The sequence below is a fragment of the Chelonus insularis genome, unplaced genomic scaffold (assembly GCF_013357705.1).
Source record: "Chelonus insularis isolate UGA/USDA-ARS -01 unplaced genomic scaffold, ASM1335770v1 contig_10_pilon, whole genome shotgun sequence".
In the NCBI taxonomy this organism is placed as follows: Eukaryota; Metazoa; Arthropoda; class Insecta; order Hymenoptera; family Braconidae; genus Chelonus; species Chelonus insularis.
Window position 1 is genome coordinate 432,073 of NW_023276350.1, and position 19,249 is coordinate 451,321.

General features: G+C 36.9%; 2 protein-coding genes across 2 annotated transcripts; both read left to right on the forward strand.

The window, feature by feature from the left end:
• The first annotated feature begins 14,588 nt into the window (after positions 1-14,588).
• On the forward strand, positions 14,589-15,863 carry LOC118066448 (uncharacterized). The gene has a single exon (XM_035082529.1). The coding sequence runs from the start codon at positions 14,589-14,591 to the stop codon at positions 15,861-15,863; it is 1,275 nt and encodes a 424-aa protein (XP_034938420.1).
• Positions 15,864-16,245: 382 nt separating this feature from the next.
• On the forward strand, positions 16,246-18,964 carry LOC118066522 (uncharacterized). The gene is made up of 2 exons (XM_035082651.1): positions 16,246-18,106; positions 18,153-18,964. The coding sequence occupies exons 1-2, from the start codon at positions 16,246-16,248 to the stop codon at positions 18,962-18,964; spliced, it is 2,673 nt and encodes an 890-aa protein (XP_034938542.1).
• The last annotated feature ends 285 nt before the right edge of the window (positions 18,965-19,249 follow it).

The following is a 19,249-nucleotide window of genomic DNA, read 5'->3' on the forward strand; positions in this document are numbered from 1 at the left end:
TTGAAAGCTGGAGCAACCAAGCTTACTTATTTGTTATGAAAGAGAGCTCTGAACCTGAGTCCAATAACATTCTTACTGGTTGGCGAGCATGAATAGGAGCAATTACTTGAGCTTGAGCTGTTGAAAGTAAAGCTGTTGGATAAACAGACAATTCTTAAACTTGGTTAAGAGCTAGAGGATCACAGGAACTAGTAGATTATGATGGAGCTTATCAGAGGACCAAAGGTCGAGCTTAGGGATGAATCAGGGGTTGGAGCTAAGGTGAGCTGTTGAGCTGATTATCAGAGCTGATGAAGCACTTAGTGGTGGTTGTTGAGCGAGAAAAGGAAAGTCACATAGAGCTAACAACAAAAGAAGCAAAACATATTACTTTTTGAGCATTACTATTTAGATCGATTGGAGCTTATCAACCTGATATTGATGAAGGTTGTTGAGCTGTAGCTGGTTGAGATTGAGCTTCCTCGCCTTGGTGGATCTTCATGTAGTGCTTGCCACAGATGTTGCACCGCCTCTTACTTTGGCAGGCCTTCACATCGTGCCTATCAAGGCAGTTGCTGCAGGGGCGATACTGCATCGCAACACTCAACTTATGAGCTGGAATGAGCTTGTTGAACCCTGGACAGCTGGCAATGTAATGATCTTTGCTGTCGCAGTAGTCACAGATGTGACCAAAATCATTAGGGTCTGAGCCGGTTGGAAGAGCCTTGTTGAGCTGGTGGCTTCACACTGAACCCACGATGTTGAACGGAAGCGGCAGGAGCTGAAGATTGAGCTTGAGCAGTGGCATATGACCGAGCTGATTGTTTCTTCGGTTGAGCAGAGCTGGCATTCGATGACGACTTGGGCTTTGATGGTTTCTCTGAGGTGAGCTCAATACTCTCAAGAGAAATTGCTTCAGAAGTAAAAAACTCCTAAAGCAAGCTTAACGATGGATAAGAGGGGTTAGAGCCGAGCGTTCTCTCTCATTCTCTCCTGATGGAAATATCAAGACATCGAACCAAGTTGTAGACAAAGGGCATGTCCTACTTGTCGACTTCGGCATCAACAGCTTTTAGTGAGTCCAGAGCTTCTCTAACACCATTGAGCAAGTCGCGGAGACCCTTAGATGTTGGTTCTACCACTGAGCTGTTGCCGAAGAGCTTGTCGAGCTGTGTTAAGATCAGGAGCCGTTTGTTCTCATAACAAGATGTGAGCAAGTTCCACGTGATGGCGTAATTGTCGTTGGCGGTCCTCAGATTTTGTAGGAGCCGAGCTACATCACCCTGAACTGCACCTTCCAATAATGTAATTTTATGGACGTCAGTGAGCTCAGCGTTGTTGCCAACCATGGCCTGGAGCAAGTCTCCAAACTCCTTCCAATCCTGGTACTTCCCACTAAACGGCTTGATCTCGATCTTTTTGAAGAGATGAGCACCAGGCGAGCTTAATGTTAATTAAGCTGGGCGAATTGAGCTGATGAGATTGGTTAGGATTGACCGAGCTTATTCGTACACTTCGAGCGTGACCAGATAAGTCTTCTCTTTCTTATGAGATGAGCTAAAGTAGAGCTGAGAAAAGTATGTGGCGAGCTCACTATTCAATTGTTCGAACAATCACCACGTCTTCTCAGTGACAGAGAGCTTCGATTCAAGCTGAGGGAGAGAGAGCTTGTTGACGTTGTCAGAACAACAAACATCAAGAGCTCTGAGAAAAAATTCCTTTCTTTTATCTTGAAGAGCTAGTTGAGCTGTGAAGTGAAGCTCGGCGTCAGCCTCGAGCATGGATACGTTTGTCATTGTTACTGACGAGCTTAGAATCTTCTAGCACTTGTACAATGAATTACTATTCATATACTAGCACTAAGAACAGTTTCAGAAAAGTGTAAAGAAATGTACTGTATCCTACAGAAGTCCATAAGTCAGCCTGTTCACACTGAAAACACCACACAATGCAATAACATCAAGCGCGAGCGAGAGAGCGATACTTCGCTCGAGCGCGAGAATGCACGAACACGAAGAATGTGTTTGAGCACTTTTTCACCCCACGAATGACCACATACGGCTCGAAGGACCAATGTTTTTAATGCAAATAAATTGCCTGAGATACTTTCAATTCTTATTCAATGTTTTCAAGCTAAGAATAATGATAGCTACGTGTAATTTTTCCTTTCGCTAAAAAAGTACTTCCTACTGTATGACATGAATGGAAACTCACTTTTTCCGTTTATGACCATTCAATCTGTGATAATTATCAGTACACGAGTTGTATGCAAGGTATTAAAGTTCATCTTACAGGAATTCACTTTTATTACTAAAGTGTAGGTATGAACTATGCATCATGATTAACGACGATCTTTTTTCTGTAACAATTAAATTGTTATGAATGAACAGAAATTTAATCTCATGATAAATTCTAAATTTCCACTGGGTTGGAACGTTGGTCGTTTCGACCTTTCGGGTCGCACCCAGATGTCTGCAGAGTACTAATATATTTAAAGTCGTATTTTTGTTAAGCATCTATTGATTTTCTACAGGAATTGCTTTAATTGTTTCTATTCAAATAATGTAAAATCCTATCGTGGGACATTGGAATAAAGATATAATTTCTAAGTTGCATTTTACCTGTTATATTTTTACAAAAAATATTTATTTTCTTCCTGCTTTGAAAGACTCGCTAGGAAGCAAACTTGAACAACGTTTAGAATGTTCCAAATTTTTAACTGAAATTGATTGGGCGAAAGACATGTTTCCGTGTTTTAGAATATATTCAGCATCGAATTCGTATCAACAAAGAAGCTGTAGAGTAAATTGAAAGTTTGTTCTGTTTAAACTGTTTTTTTTATTGTAACAAGATCCTATTAAAACGTTTGATAGGTTTAGCCTTAATTTAATAGAAAATTCTAAGACGAGAATATTCCTTTTGAATTCTATCAAATCCTATTGGATTATCAAAAAGAAATTGCCTCTTTTCAATTAGGAAATCGTAATCTCAAAAGTCCTATTACATTGAATATAATCCTTTTACAGAATCGAATAGGATTCTTGAGTGTTCTGTAAGAAATTCTAAGATAACAAAATGTCCATTAAATTCTATCAGACCCTATTAGGAAATTAAATAGGAGTTGGCGTTTCTTAATAGACTAACTGAATAGGATTTAGGCGATTTCTAAAGGAACAAGAAACCTTTAATAGGATTCAATGGATAATTTCTGATGCAATTTTCCTATTGAACTTTCTTCTCCTAAAAGGATTGTTTAAGCGGGGATGTTCAGCACCAGTGAGTATTTTTTGTGATAATTGATCAGGGGTAAAATAATGCAAACGGGCAGAATAGCTCTGTTTCCGGTCTCCGGAAATAACTTTTAACATTACTAAATAAACAAACTACTGGTGTTAAGTCGGAATATTTGTTGCTTTTTGTTGACGATACTGTTGTAAACAATACAACCGAAATTTCAATATTATTAGTGAATCAGTTTTCTTGTTATCAATTTATGGAGAGAAAAACCATTCGTATATACAGAAGATATTCAATTCTAAAGAATTAAAGTCGCAACTGACCATGGTGCAGTTATTGGCAAGCTGCCGGATTTTATGGCCAAAGTGATGGCTAGTTGCAAAGATGTGGAGGATCTTAAGCGCGAAAATACTAAACTGAGATTTTCATTGGAGCGGCTAACTCTACGTGTTTAGGAGCTTGAGAAGCGTGGAGTGTCCGCTACCTCTGATTTTACTCCTTTGTTGTCTTCTGCCTCAGCCTTAGCTGCAGCAACTTACCAATCCTTAACCTTTGGTTATAGCAGTATTCGATGCCCTTAAACTATTTTTCTCTCCTCCTAGTTCTACTGTTGTACCTGCTCAATTACTGCCTTCGTCTTCTTCTTCTTTTTTTTGCAGTGCCCTCTCCAGCTTTTACTTCTACTTCGACTGACGCTATCAGAAAGACATCCAACCCTAATACTACTGTCTCTATTGCTGTGAAATGTGCTGATGCTCACTTCGTGCAATTAGCTATTGCTGCCAAACGCAAGCTTGGCAGGTTGTCTTCATCCATGCTTGACTGCGCAACAATACCACCGAATGCCACCCCGATATCTTCTCGAGACTTCGAGGTCTCAGTTAATGAGCTGCTGCCCTCCAGGACGTTTTAGTTACTTGGGAAAGCAGAGGCTATTTTTAAGCAGATTGACTTCAATTATATCTGGGCCAAAACTCAATTGTCTGCGCCAAGCTCAGGAGTGAGGATATCACACATGTCATAAATAGCGATGATGATATTGCTAAGCTGGCAGCGATTTATTTGTTGGCGAAGCAGTAATAAACTCATACTACTACACCACAACCTGAGCTTTATGCCTAGTCTAGGCAACCTCTTGCCATGCATTCTGCGCAACAATTTCAACTTTGCTGTCTCAATATTAATTTTTTGTGTGCGCAGCCAGGCGTGCTCTAGCAGTTTCTGGATGATGATCATACACCTCTATATCACACACACGTGGCTTTGAAAGCAATTGATTAGTAAACTTATTTTGGAAGAAAATACCTATAATTTTATTTAGCTGCTTCATAATGTAATTTTTACTCTGTAATAAATCTTTCTATCTATCTATTATTCTATCTTTTTCTGTCTGTCATGTCACGTGACGAGCAGACCCTCTTATACATTTATATTTACTTCCAATGAGTAATTACCGACCACAAAACTGATTTTGCTCCATAATGAAATTTGATATGTCCTGTACTTCATTTTGCCATTAGGTGACGCTAAAGCATTACCACATAATGTGGGAAGTTTTTAAAGGAATCAAATAAGAAGGTGGCATTAAAATAAAATATAACAATAGGTTTGAGTTTTTTAGTGTTCTGATTAACGGCTTAAGTTGATTTAACGTAAAAATCCAGTTACGGACAAACTTATAGGCTATTTATTGTTTATGTCAATTGGTAATAAAAAGTGAATTTGTTATAAACAAACGAAAATAAAGTTTATGCAAAATACTTAATTTCTTTCAACAGTGGATATTTTCGCTTAGTAAAAGAAAGTTACTAATCATGTAACATAAATAAAAATGATCAATTGTTTTGTTCATTTATTAACAAATTTATAACAATTTGTTAGGAAAAATCGGAAACTATGCAACATCTTTGAGCTCGTCGAACGGGAAATTTTTCTTTGTTTATAACAATTAAATTCTTATTGAATCTTACTGTAAATGTTTGATTTTAAAAAAGAAAAACGTCGTACTCGATCAAATTTTGTCACTCGCACTTCCGTCTAACACGGGGGGAGGGTGGTGTAATGTTTGAATGTATTTTAATTATATCACATAATTATTTAAAATATATTTTAAGAGGAGCTAAAAATAAATAGCAATAAAACTTAAGAATTGACGTTAACGATTATTACTCAAGTTATTTTTTGAGTTTTCCTAAGATTTTGTTAAAATAGAAAAGATTTCGAAAAATAGTTGAGGAAATCATTTTTAGATATTTTATTACTTTTAGAAAACCCACGTGGCGAAAAGCAATAAAATTTTGAAAAAAGAGTACATGACGTAAAAAGAGCGTTAGCTTTCCAAAAAAGGAAAGACCATGCGGAGAGACTTGTGCGCACCTGAAGCAAGGGACTTCTAATTCTAATACGTAAGGTATCATACTATCAGATCGTCGTGGAACGTCTCTTGAAATCGTAAGTCTTGTTTTGTCTTGAACAGTGTATTGATAATATTTCAAAGTTTGTAAATTTTTGTATGAAGTTTATTTCATCGTCAAATTATTCTTAAATTGATATTCAAATTAATACACGAGTGAAAGTGAATAATTGCGCTGACTGGAGCATCGACTAAAGATCAATTAATTATGATTCATCTCGACCAAAGTAAAAGAAATTATCTGTTGGTAACGTTTATATTGTTGCTATGATTTTTCAATAATTTTCATTCAATAAATTTTGTTATTGATTTTATATAAATCACACATTTTTACTTTCTCTATCGAAGATCCCCTCATCCCTGTCTATTTGTCGAAAGGCTAGGACTCAAAAGAGGAACGTGAAGTCTCTAAGGTTAAGCATATGGTTTACATATTAACACCTTTGAAGAGCAAAATTACATAACAGACTCTTCCTGTTTATAACAGATCCCTGATGAATTTGAAGCAACAACGTTTAATCAACTGCTTATTCAGATGCAACCTTTCTTTTTTCTATATAATAAATAGTAACTGTTCATGAGTGGATAACTCATAGGTGATAAAGTGCAAATCTAACGATTGATTCACAGTTGATTTGTAGTTATTTTAAGGTTACGCTAAAACAACTCCAAGTAAACGCTAAGTGCAACTCTCATTTAACAGTTGCGTAAAACCATTATACGTAACTATGTTATAAATAAGAAATCGTAGATTATTACGATGAACTTCTGTTTGTTTTGTCACATATCATTCAGTTAGATAGAAATACGTTGTAAACAATTCGACCTGAATTTCAAAGTAAACTATTCTCGCTAGTATATTTTTAAAAGTCGTTTTATTGGGTAAGTGTTTATGAACACATAAGTTTATGATGTATGTGTCTGATAACGAACAGTAATGTAGACGAAATGATGGATATAATCTAGAAATAGATAAAATTACAAAAATAATTAAAATCCCACTAAAACTGCCATCATCGGATGTCAGTAAATGGTCAGACCATGTACACGTCCCAAATGACTCTGTAAGTAACAGAATTTTTATTTTTAAAAAATTATTTTTAAGAATTTGAAACAGCAAAAAAGTTCAGAATCAAATAGAATGCCATATCATCTATAAATTAAGGCATTATTTCTATGAATTCCAAAGAATAGTGTAAAAAAATACTCGTTCGAATTTATATGAATAATTTGAAAAGTAATTTTGTAGATAAGCATTGATAATAAATTATTAGTATTTTCTCTCTTGATAGAGAATATCCAGACATGGGTCTTAAAATTGGGTTGAGTCTTATGAAATTTTTTTTGAATTAACTCCTCTTTTAAATGTAGTAGGAATGAGTAGCAAAAAAAATTTATCGTGAATGTTTATCTACGAATTTTGTTTTATATTGTTATATAAAATTCGAACAAGTATATTTTTACACTACTTATCGAAATTCATGAAAATAATGACTTAATCTTTATCGATGAGATGGCATTCCATTCGATTCTAAACTTTTTCGCTGTTTTTAAATTTCTTCAAGTAATTATTTCATAATGTAAACTCTGTTATTTACAGAGTTATTGGGGACGTGTACAGCGATGTTTTACCGACATCCGATGATGGTTTGGGCACGTAACAATATATAAAAATTTTGTAATTAAAGATAGCAAAACATAATAAATAAATCAACGATTATCAATTACTCGCTTGTTTAATATATCCACAGACAACTGAGAAAACTCTACAATGTATTCTGTTTTACACTGATAGTGTCTAAATTGTTTACCTCATTGACTATCTAATCTATAAACTTACCAGCTTTTTTGCTATCAAAGTGGCTGCTTTTTACGGAAATTAAAAAGTTACATAACTTTACTACACGTAAAATATCAACAATGAAACAATCAATGATCATAAAAAGTATGAAATTTATATATCAAATAAGTGACAAAGAGTGTAATAAATTTTTTGGAATTTAATTAAAGAAAACGATCAAATAAATAACAATCGAAAATAGTTTCTACTAATGTCATAAAAAGAATATAAAAAAATTAGAAAAAAAGATTATAAGATAGTATTAATTATTGTTAGCAACCAAAACTTATTCATATCAATGAAATTTGTTATAATAAATTGGAAATGGGATTTACGCAACATATTCGAGCTCTGTCAACGGAAAATTTTATCTTTTACTACAAAAGAGTTACTAACTGTAATGAAAAAATATGAAAGTAATTTTTTTGTTTGTAACAATAGAATGTGTTGTAAACAATCGAAAATGTAATTGATGCTATCAGTTTGATTTTTTTCAACAGGGAATTTTCGATCAACTATCAAACTAGTTTTTCGATTATGTTTAAGAAATTCATCATCTGAGCAGGTTTACCTTTAAGGCCATAGCATAAATAAAGATTGGAATAAGAATTTGATTATAACAAAAAGAGAGAAATATTTTTGATAAATTTCGTTTCTATGACGACTCTCTCACGCAACTGAATGGGTGGAGTCAAACAATTTAAGAGGTGCAGATTTTTCAAAGATCGACACACTTGTCTCTGAAGTGTTAGACTGACGAGACCAACGAGAGTTGTAGCTTATATTGCAAACTACAGAGTTGTAGTTCTGGCTGAAAGGTTGTAGTTTTTCAGTTTCCCAGAGAGTTGAAGCTTTCCAACAGTAAGACCTGGAGGGTTGTAGCCTTCCAGCCAGAAGTTAGTGCTCTTGATGTTAGCTCATAGGGTACCCTGGGACGAGTTGTAGCTAGTCCAAGTTAGATAGGCCTTTTAGGTTAGAGGGTGAGAAGTTGTAGCTCTTTGTCGATAAGTTGGAGCTCGTCAATTTCCTAGGTAAGGTTGTAGCCTTCCCTCTGTCGGTTTTAGCTCGACCAATTAGTTAACAGGTCTGAAGGTTATATATTTTTGGGTGGAAAATCATCATCACAAGTATCCAAATTGTTGTTCTGTTTGTTTTGTATCGCTGCCGTTAAGCCAAATCCGTAATAAAAATCTTAGATAAGTTAGATTGTTACAGTAGATTGTTGTGAAACCAAATTGTTGGTTAAGAAGAGTAAAATTGATGTATGTTGCCGTGTATGATACACATGCCGCGTTATTTTAGTTTATCTTTATATTCTTTATTAACTTCCCAGTGGAAAGTTATAGTAATGGGTCCAATTTTGCGAATCGCTAATTTTGACATATCTCCACGTTTTAAGGTCCCCAGAGTTGAATACGATAGTTTTTACGTGGACGTCTGTGTGTGTGTATGTACGTATGTGCGTACGTGCGTTCGGAATTATTTTTCACCTCGACTATCTCGAGAACAAAAAATGATATCGATGTGGGACCAACTGCATTCGACGCGTAATTACGTAACTTAGAACTGAAAAAAATTTCAGGAAAATCGGTAAAGCCATTTTTTTGGCAGAATCAAAAAACTGGAAAAAAAGGAAATTACTTGAATTTTGCAATTTATAAATTATACCATTTTTTAGACAAAATTTCAAGATCATTGCAGAAATATGAATATTAAATGATTGGAATACTTGTATGGATATATGATGACAATATTTTATCGAAAAAAAAAATTTAAAAAACAATATCAGCAATGAAAGAATTTTAAACTCGTGTCAGGATTGAGAAAACAGCATTAAAGACGCTATAATAGTCAATGATAATTGTCAATAATATGGAATTGTGTCCATAACAATTGAACATTGTTACTGAAAAATGATTATTGATCATAGTAATATTTAAATAATAAGTTTTAAATTGTTATAAACAATAAAAATAGGGACCCTTTCTGTATGTATGAGTACTTTTAACGCATAATTTTTTCGTTTACTAAAAAAATGTTACCAACCGTATGCCATAAATGAAAACATACTTTTTTCGTGTATAACAATGAAATTCGTTGTAAATAATGAAAAAAAGGATCTATGAGGTACATTCGAATTCTTCTAACGCACAATTTTTTCTTTTACTGAAATAAAGTAACTAACCATATCAAATGAATAAAAACAGACTCATTTCGTTTATAACAATTCCATTTGTTATAAAAAATGGAAACGGGTTCTATTCAAATTGTTTTTTTATTTTTTCCACTGGGAAGTTGGTCGCGTGGACCTTTCGGGTCGCACCCAGACCACTGCAGAGCACTGATATTTTTTACTATTAGTTTATAGCAATTTTTAATCGACCGTTGTTAACTGGTATCGTTTTTAGTTTGAATAAATAAATTTTGTTTTAGAGTTTAAACTATTTAATTAGAATTCACTTTGTAACAATTCCGCAAAGAATCCTGGTCTAAAATTAGTAATTTTAAAGTAAGGCAGGGATTTTCCTGAGGATTCGCCTAAAGGAAATTTCATTTGTTACAATACTAATCGAATTTGTTACTGTTTAGTCAACAGACTGACAGATTTCCTAACCTCTCTGGTTACGTTAGGCCCTCTAAGTTAACTTTCATGTAGCACGGCACTACTAAAAATTCTTCAGGTAGTGCCGTAGGAAATTCCTGAGAGCTTATCACTTTCCGTTAAATCTATCCATCTATTCTCCAAATTTCTTCTTCACTAAGTAGTATACAAGTTACTATCTAGTGACCACCTAATCACCTTTCGGGACGTTATCAAATAGAGAATTTCTTAGCCAATGAAAATTAACTGAATGACTCAAATTTTGGGGGTAATACTCCAACTTTTCTCTCTGGACTTTCTCGAGTCGCTTCATACATCTCGAGAAGAGAGTACGCTTTATTTTTCTGAGATTTTGTACTTGAGGAAAACAAGAGTTTATGATCATCAGTTAATTTCAAATGAGTTCAATAATGTTCAAAGAGTTTAACAGGTTTAGGTGAACAATCTTTTCCAAACCAAAGTGCACTTAATTAAAGTTAAGCGTGAATTTGCAAAGTGACGCCGAATCGTGTTTGAGAATCAGACATCTTCAGATGAAATTATCTAGAACAATGCAAGTGTAATTTTTGAACCAAATACTGACTACCGCAATAAAACAAAAAAAAATTAGTTTACTTATTTTAAATCTAGTGAGATTATATTATTTTTGAGATTGATAATTCTCCTCATTCCTCCTCACATTGAGGCACTCGAGATCATTTTCTATTGTTAAGAAAGATTTTCTGGGCTTCACGATATGGATACAAACAATCGAATACAGGTTTGATCTAATGTATTTAAGTACTTTCAACGAGAAATTTTTTTTTTCACTGAAAAAAAGTTATTGATCTAGTAACATAAATAAAAATGGACTTTTCCTCTTTATAAGAGGTCAATTTGTTACGAAAATTGAGTCACTAAACGAGATACTGATTTTTTTCCTCACATTTCGTTCAGTTAGATGGAAATATGTTGGAAACGGTCTAACTTGAACTCAAAAATATACTACCTTTGCTGACGAAATCACGAGTGCATGCTAGTATATTTTCAGAATCTTTTTAATTTTATAGCTATTCATGAACACGAACATTATTTATTTCTTGCAAGTTACGCACCCGACGCTCATTTATTGTAGTTCTATCTGATGGGTGAAATTAACGATAATTGATGTCGCTAACAATTATTGTCGTATTTATTACTTCTTAAAGTCGCAATTGCATCATTATATGGTAAATGTTACATTTGCTGCTTAAATCAAAGATACCAGTTATGTCTTATTAAATCGAAAGAGAATCAAGGTCGCGTGAAAAAGAATTTTTTCTTTTTAAATTATATATCATAATTAATAAAAAAATACTCCACGTGTCTAGATCTTACATTACTGCATAAAATTCGCAAAATATTAGTGATTGGCTATCACCTGAGTGGTCACTCCTGACGGAGGAATGTTAATTTTCTGAGTCAGATTGCTATTTATTTCTGATATTAAATTCCAAAACAAAAATTTTATTAACTATTCAGGCTTATTTCACTGTGGGCAACAGTATAAAGAATTACAAATTCGGGCTGGTCTAACATTACTCTATCCCATGGTAAAATTTCATTTAAATCTGTGGAAAAAAATTATTTAACATTCTTTCCGTGTAATAAAAGGTATCCGATATTTGTTAGTCATGTTCAATGATGGTCGAATTTTATTACGGTCTATAAAACAATGATGTAATCGTTATTGTGAATTTAATATATTACATTCAGTAGGAAATTTTGATCACAGCCAATTAAATTTCGCGTAAATCGAAACCTACAATGAGTTATAGTAATAAACATTTTAATACTATAACAAAAAAAGAAAAAAAAAGTTAAATCAATAATCAATGACTGGTTTTGCAGATTGCAGACCAGCACTGCTATTTTAGTATTACCTGTAATTCTATGGATAAAATTCGAAGGCATGGCTGATCAGTAACTTTATTTATCGTTTACGAAGAATTTTTGTTTTGCACTCAGTTGGAAACTTATAATTCATAATGACTATTGATTAAATACAAAAACATGATGTGCAAGAATTACGGAAATATGCACATCTAGAAATTTTGACGACATTACAATATATTTTTTGAGTGTAGAGTTGTCCGGTACACTTGTGGGTACGCATACTAGATCGTAAGATAGAAAAGGAGAAGGGTGAACTATGATTAGGGCTTAGTATCTTCTCATGCCCCAGATAGAATTATAACAAAACATACTTTTTATTAGTACATGCAATATTCATAAATAGTTACGGATATCAAGTTTCACATAAATTGTATGTATTTCAAAAAGTTTTTCTTTTTTTTTTTCAGAATGGATGCATCAGTATTATCAATGCCTAAAGCACCTCTACCAATGTCTGCAAAATCGAATCAGCAATCTGAATCATATTCAAAACAACATCAGGTATGATCTGACGGGTTACTTTACTTCCTATTATTAAACAATGTTGAGAAAAAAATTTCATCGTAGATAGTAACTTTATAATAATTGTATCGATTTTTCGGTTCCATAGCTCAAGCACTAAGTTATTTTTATCTTCGAGAATAATTGTGTTAGTTTTGACTTTCTGAGTAATTCATGAATTTTTTATAACGATACTCGCTGTTTTAAGCTGTAAACGAAAAATAATGATTTTGCTTTTTTAATACCTGACTATGATTTGTCTGGGAACTGCTTCACCGGTTGGATGATAGACTAGATCTAAGGCTATTTGACAAATTCTGGTTGACACACAAAGTCCTTTTTCTTGGTGGTTTATTAAAAAAATACTTACCCTCTTATCACACAAAAAGATTTTTTTATAATAAACTTTACAATAGATGAATGCTAATTGCAAGAGTACTGCCCATAGAGTTATCAGGGAGTATACTAGCGGTTTACCGCGTGGCTAGCACGCTGTTCGGCGACGCTAAGGCCTTGATGAGGGTTGGTGACCATCGTCAGCGCCGCAGCTGTCTGATAGGTCTCTTTGAGTTGTTAGGACCGTGAATGTATACACCCGGGGATTCGAACAATTTAAAAAATTTGCCTTGCGCAACTCGTAACACTAGCTGATTCCCGCGACTTTGTCTGCGTAATATACATGATTTAGTTACAAAATCAATTCGTAAATATTGAGATAAGGCCAAAAAATCTTGCATTTAATTAAAGAATATACATAAAAGATTCCGTTAAAAAAACTTGGAAATATTGTATTGCTACAGATTCGAATTTTACACAGTTAGTAACTCTCTGCCAATGAAAAAAAAGTTTTGTGTTAGAAAAAGTAAAATATTTGTTATTAAACCCGTTCTTCACTATTCGTGAAGAATTTAATTGTAATAAACAAAAAAGCATGTGTACATTCATGTCTTTCTTAGTAAAAGAAAAAATTAAATTAAATTTTAATATTGCTAATATTAATTATAAACTGATATAAATAGTAAAATTGTACTTTTTAGAAACGAATTAGTGAAAATCACAGATTTTTAAGGAGAATCGTAGATAATCACTGATTTATTTTAGAAAGTATGAAAAATAACAAAAAATTCTTTAGAACATCTTGACTGAGTAACATTACTAAGAGTAGTTAGGACAGTTAGGTATTTGTTCTGACTTGGAGGGGCCCAAGTCAGTTAGTCAGGAATAATCAAAATTTCTTCACGCCGGACTTGTCCGACATGTGAGACTTTTTTTTGGGTGAGAAAATGACCATCAGACAATTCATACGGGTATAAACAATTTATGTACAGTCAACTCACATATATGTAGTGATTATTAAGTTCTATTGGTTATGTTAAGTGTTATTGTTGAATAAAACATCAAAACCTAGACAAATTGGTGTTTGTGAATCACTTTTCAGAACCTTCTAGCATCCAACCTTTTTCCTTATTCTGCTCTTAATTATTACAGTCCATTAGTTTTTAGTTTGCTCGTCCGGCCGACTCGAAGTCAGAACATTTGGTCCTTCGAGCCGGATAAGAACGGCTTGGATGCATATCGAACAATTCTAGAAGGTTCTAGTGCTTCAGAAGTTTGTGAATATTTTGTGAATTATTCTCTCTAAAGTGCGTGTGATTCAATTAGACTCAGACAACTCTCAGTGTTAGTGGGTAAACAACCTTACAGACAAAAGGTGTTTACACATTCCAGTGCCCAGTGACACTCATCATTATTATTGTGAGACAGTGGTGCTCATCTCACAAATTAAACAATTTCTTGAGACGCTTGGCGCGCAGTCTTTTTGTGTGAGAGTCAAGATAACCTTGACACAGGCCACTCACTTGTATATAAACATAGTTATTATTAGGGTAGTGTTCGTAGTGTAAAGTTCGTCACCTAAAATTATTATTCAGAGCTCGTAGAATCAGTGAAGTAATTTGTGTGATTCTTTTGGTGATGAGACTTTATTGAAAGCCCACCATTGGCATCAAGGTGACAACAGACAACTCTAGCAACATTTTTTGTGCATTTTCTTAGTGATAAGTGTAAGTTTAGTGACATTAGACAACTCACTTAACTGAACAATGGCAGGCAAACGGTTAATTTCGCCTGCAAAATCGGACTACGTTGATGTAGCCGAAGACAATGAGTCAGTTGAAGGTATTAGTGAACTATTAGAACCAGTGAGTGTCAGCCAAGCGCTATTCAAACACCAGTATATGACCGACAGAGTGTATGAAAGTGCCTTACGGCTTCATTACCATATAGAGTCAACTCTCCATCGTGTTAAATCAGAGCTACACGAGAAAGACGTCCAGAAGGCCATCGATGATTACAAAGCCTCTACACAGCAGACAACTCCAATCATATACAGACAGGCAACTCTCCCAGAGATCCCTCTCCCAACATTCGCAGGCGACTCATCAACGTGGACGCAGTTTCGGGACATGTTTACGTCCCTTGTTCACGATCGGGAAGATCTCAGACCAGTAGCCAAACTACACTACCTGAAGGCCAACGTATCAGGTCCCCCACTTCAACTGATCCGTCATGCTGTAATGAATGATGATGGATATGAGCCAGCATGGAACCAGCTCAAGGCCAGGTACGATGATCCAGAACAACTCATCTTTGCCCACATTAAAGACTTGTTTAGTGTGACCACACCCTCATCAAAGGCAGCTGAACAACTCGATAACCTGGTAGGCGTGGTACGCCAAAACTTAGATGCCTTGAAGGCACTCAATGTCCCAGTCGACTCAGCAAACTACTTCTTGGTATACCTGGTGGCCAGTAAACTTGAGCAGCCGCTACGTGAGTCATGGGAACTCGAGCGAAGTAGGTCTCGCTCACCGACAACTCTAGACAGTCTACTCAACTTCATCTCAACCAGGGCACGTGCGATGGAGTCAGCTCAAGATGCAGCCCGTCAAGCAAAACGGTGGCCTACTCCAGTGATCACCAGAAAATCAAGATCACAACAACAGTCTACTCACCAGCAGACGACTCACCCACAGACAACTCGAGCCTCCACGCATGGGGCTCAAAAACGACAAGCAGACTACCCGTGTGATCAATGCAGCAGCCTAGATCACTACTTGGCTGACTGCAAAGCGTTCGTAGGACTCTCCCAGCAAGAAAGGTACAAGCTGGTCCTCGCAGCACGGCTGTGCTTCAATTGCTTCGGCCACCACTCCATCCAGGTGTGCCAGTCAGAGAAGCGATGCAGCACGTGCAATTTAAAGCACCATTCAATGATTCACACGCCCAGGACAGAGTCTCTAAGAAAAAGAGAATATGGCCCTGGCCAAGAACCGCAGCCGACTCATAGCAGCCACCATCCATCAACCTCCCAGTGAGATGACGATGTGCCATTTCGACAGCCGACTCCAGATCACACTCATCCATCTGCACAGACTTCTCACCAGGCAACTCATCATCATAGTCACCTCTCTGCAGTCAACTCTAATGATGTTTTAGTCAATTCTCCAAGTGGTGGTGTGATCACTCAACAGGCAGTTAACTCAATGATTAATGGTTATGAATCATGTCAATCTACATGAGCTAACAGGAGTAAAGAATGCTTCTCTGATGACTCGACGGAAAGGATGACCTTAGCACATGAGGTTTCGGCCTCAGGAGGGTTGACGGTCCTGAAAGAAGAGTCAGAAGGTCTCGTTCGATCTCCTACAGCTGAAGAACAGAGTCAAACTCACACTAGTCAACTCTCAGACGACTCACATGATTCAACAATCACCAAGAACAATACAGACAACTCAGAGATTCATGGACGATTCTCTTCAGCACTTAGAGCAGCAGAAAAGATGTACTAATGAGTCTTCAGATCAATCAGACAGCTCAGCAGTCTTACTCGCCACAGCCAATGCAGTATTACACTCAGACTACTCTCAGCTTCCAGTAAGACTCCTGATAGACTCAGGGTCTGAACTAACATTCATTTCATCAAGCGTGGTAAAGACTCGTCATCTCCAACGTCGCCCATCAGTGATATCAGTGCTGGGAACTGGGAATGAACCAGCTGTACAAACTAGAGGAGTGACAACAGTGACACTACGTTCAGCTCATACACAGGAGCAAGTTACAATTAACGCTCATATCCTCAAATGTGTCACTAGTACTTTACCAACCAGACAAATCAAGGAAATCAACTGGTCAGCTCTCAACTCTCTTCAACTTGCTGATCCAGACTACTCAACTCCAAGACCCATTGACATTTTAATAAGAGTAGATTGTTATGGACTAATTGTGAAGGCAGGCATCAAACAATTTCCTCAGTCATCGCTAATAGCCCAAGATTCAATTTTTGGATGGATGCTCATTGGAAGTCCACAACCGACAAGATGCTCAAGTCAGAGAACTCATCACGCAGCAAGGGTCAACTCATACCAGCAAGTATCTGATCTCTTGACAAAATTCTGGGTTCAAGAAGAAGTTCCAGATACTTCAGCCAGCCAACTCAGCCCAGATGATCAATCTTGTGAAGATCATTATGTTACGACTCATTCAAGAGATCAAGATGGGAGATATATTGTGAGAATACCACTAAAAGCATCACCATCTTTTCTAGGCAACTCATTAGCGAGAGCTCATCAGTGTTTACTACACATGATCAGACGACTCACGAAGAATGACTCATATGCACAACTCTATCACAACTTTATGCAAGAATACGAGTCACTGAACCACATGACACGAGCCAAGGCAAGTCCAGTCAACTCTCCAGTGTATTATTTGCCTCATCATGGTGTCTTAAAAGAAGACATTGTTACTACAAAACTCCTTGTAGTATTTAATGGCTCTAGTCCATCTTCTAGTGGTCTGTCAGTGAACGACATTCAACATACTCAATCATCAGTGTACGATTCAAGAGCTCAGCAGGAAGAGCGGCCCAGGCTCACTTTAGTTACTCAGACAATTCAACATGATTATCATTGGGATATGATATACAGACATTCTCGGCTAATCAAATTGCTCAGAGTGACTGCAATTTGCTTCAGATTTAGCCAACTCCTCAGACGAGTACCGCAGTCATCTCTCACCTTCCCTCTCACGCCACAAGAATTAGAGAGAGCAAGGATTTTTTGGATAAAGGCAACTCAAGAATCGTACTTCTCACAGGAAATCAAGCAGATCAACTCAAATTCACTGCCCGTCTCACACCCCCTCGCACGATTGACAGCATTTATTGACACTCAAGGAGTCATACGTGTTGGAGGGAGGTTAGCAAATGCTAGCTTGGACCAAGAAGCAAAGCATCCGGCAATCTTACCACAGAAAATTCATCTTTCCAGACTAATCATTGCAGATGCTCATGAAAGAACATTGCATGGTGGGACGCAGGCAACTCTGAACCTTATACGATCATCATACTGGATCATAGGCGGACGACTCCCAGTACGATCCTATATTTATCATTGTATGAAATGTGCTCGTTTACGTGGCGAACGAGCGAAGCAGTTAATGGGTCAATTGCCGTTATCAAGAATCACTCCAGCCCGACCATTTGCCGTCTGTGGTGTGGATTACGCTGGTCCCATCACGCTAAAGACTTGGAAAGGCAGAGTCGCCAAAACATCTAAGGGTTGGATGTGCATTTCTGTGCTTCGTTACTTCTGCACTTCATTTAGAGATTGTAACAGATTATTCAGCAGACACATTTATTGCAGCGTTCAGACGGTTTACTGGACGTCGAGGTGTCTGCAGAACTCTCCTCAGTGATTGTGGCACCACATTCCAAGGCGCAGACACGCTCATCAGACAACTCTTCAAGCAGGGGACTCAACATGCCAGTCAACTCGCAGCTGTATTTGCAAAGGATGGAACTGAGTGGAGGTTTAATCCACCAGCTGCACCACATATGGGAGGAAAATGGGAAGCTGCAGTAAAATCTGTAAAATTTCATCTTAACAGAACTATAGGCGACTCACTCTTTACATATGGAGAGCTTTCCACACTGCTTGTCCCGATAGAAGCAGTCCTCAATTCCAGACCACTCGAACCTCTCTCAGCCGACTCTACAGACATCTCAGCGTTGACTCCAGCACACTTCTCGGTTGGTGAACCGCTCGTAACATTACCAGAGCCTTCACTGGAAGATGTGCCACTGCTACGCTTGTCCAGGTGGCAATTTATTCAGCAGCGACTCCAATCGTTTTGGTCAACACGGTCAAAACAATACCTTCAGCAGCAACTCGCCATTTCCGAATGGAAACACCCATCACACCAAATCACAGTCGGCTCACTAGTACTACTCACTGACGAGAGGTTCCCACCAACAAAGTGGCCTCTCGCCAGAGTGATTGAGGTGTTCCCAGGAGCAGATGGACTCATCAGAACAGTCAAACTCAAGACAGCAGCAGCAGAGCTCGTCAGACCACTCACCAAACTAGTCATCTTACCATACACTCCACCAGCAGAAGATCAGCAAAGGCGTTGCTGATGGTGGGACAATGTTCTGACTTGGAGGGGCCCAAGTCAGTTAGTCAGGAATAATCAAAATTTCTTCATGCCGGAGTTGTCCACCGGCGCTTCAGTCAACTCACTGGACCAATCATCGGGAAGTATTTCCCTCATGGCCCAGAAGGCGACTCTACGGCCCTAGTGACGCCAACAAGCACGCGGTCGAGCACTTGTGGCGTCAGTTAGCTCCAGGCAAATCACGTGGTCATCTCTGTGTAATTGTTCGCAGTCAAATCGCGGTTTTGTGCAGTCAGCTCACCTTTGG

What these genes read in the sequence shown, in the direction of transcription:
- LOC118066448 (XM_035082529.1), top strand. Translation starts at nt 14,589, where the DNA reads ATGGCAGGCAAACGGTTAATTTCGCCTGCAAAATCGGACTACGTTGAT.
- LOC118066522 (XM_035082651.1), top strand. Translation starts at nt 16,246, where the DNA reads ATGATTCAACAATCACCAAGAACAATACAGACAACTCAGAGATTCATG. An exon ending in AGTCGCCAAAACATCTAAGG is followed by an intron (nt 18,107 to 18,152) that starts GTTGGATGTGCA and finishes CACTTCATTTAG; the next exon opens with AGATTGTAACAGATTATTCA.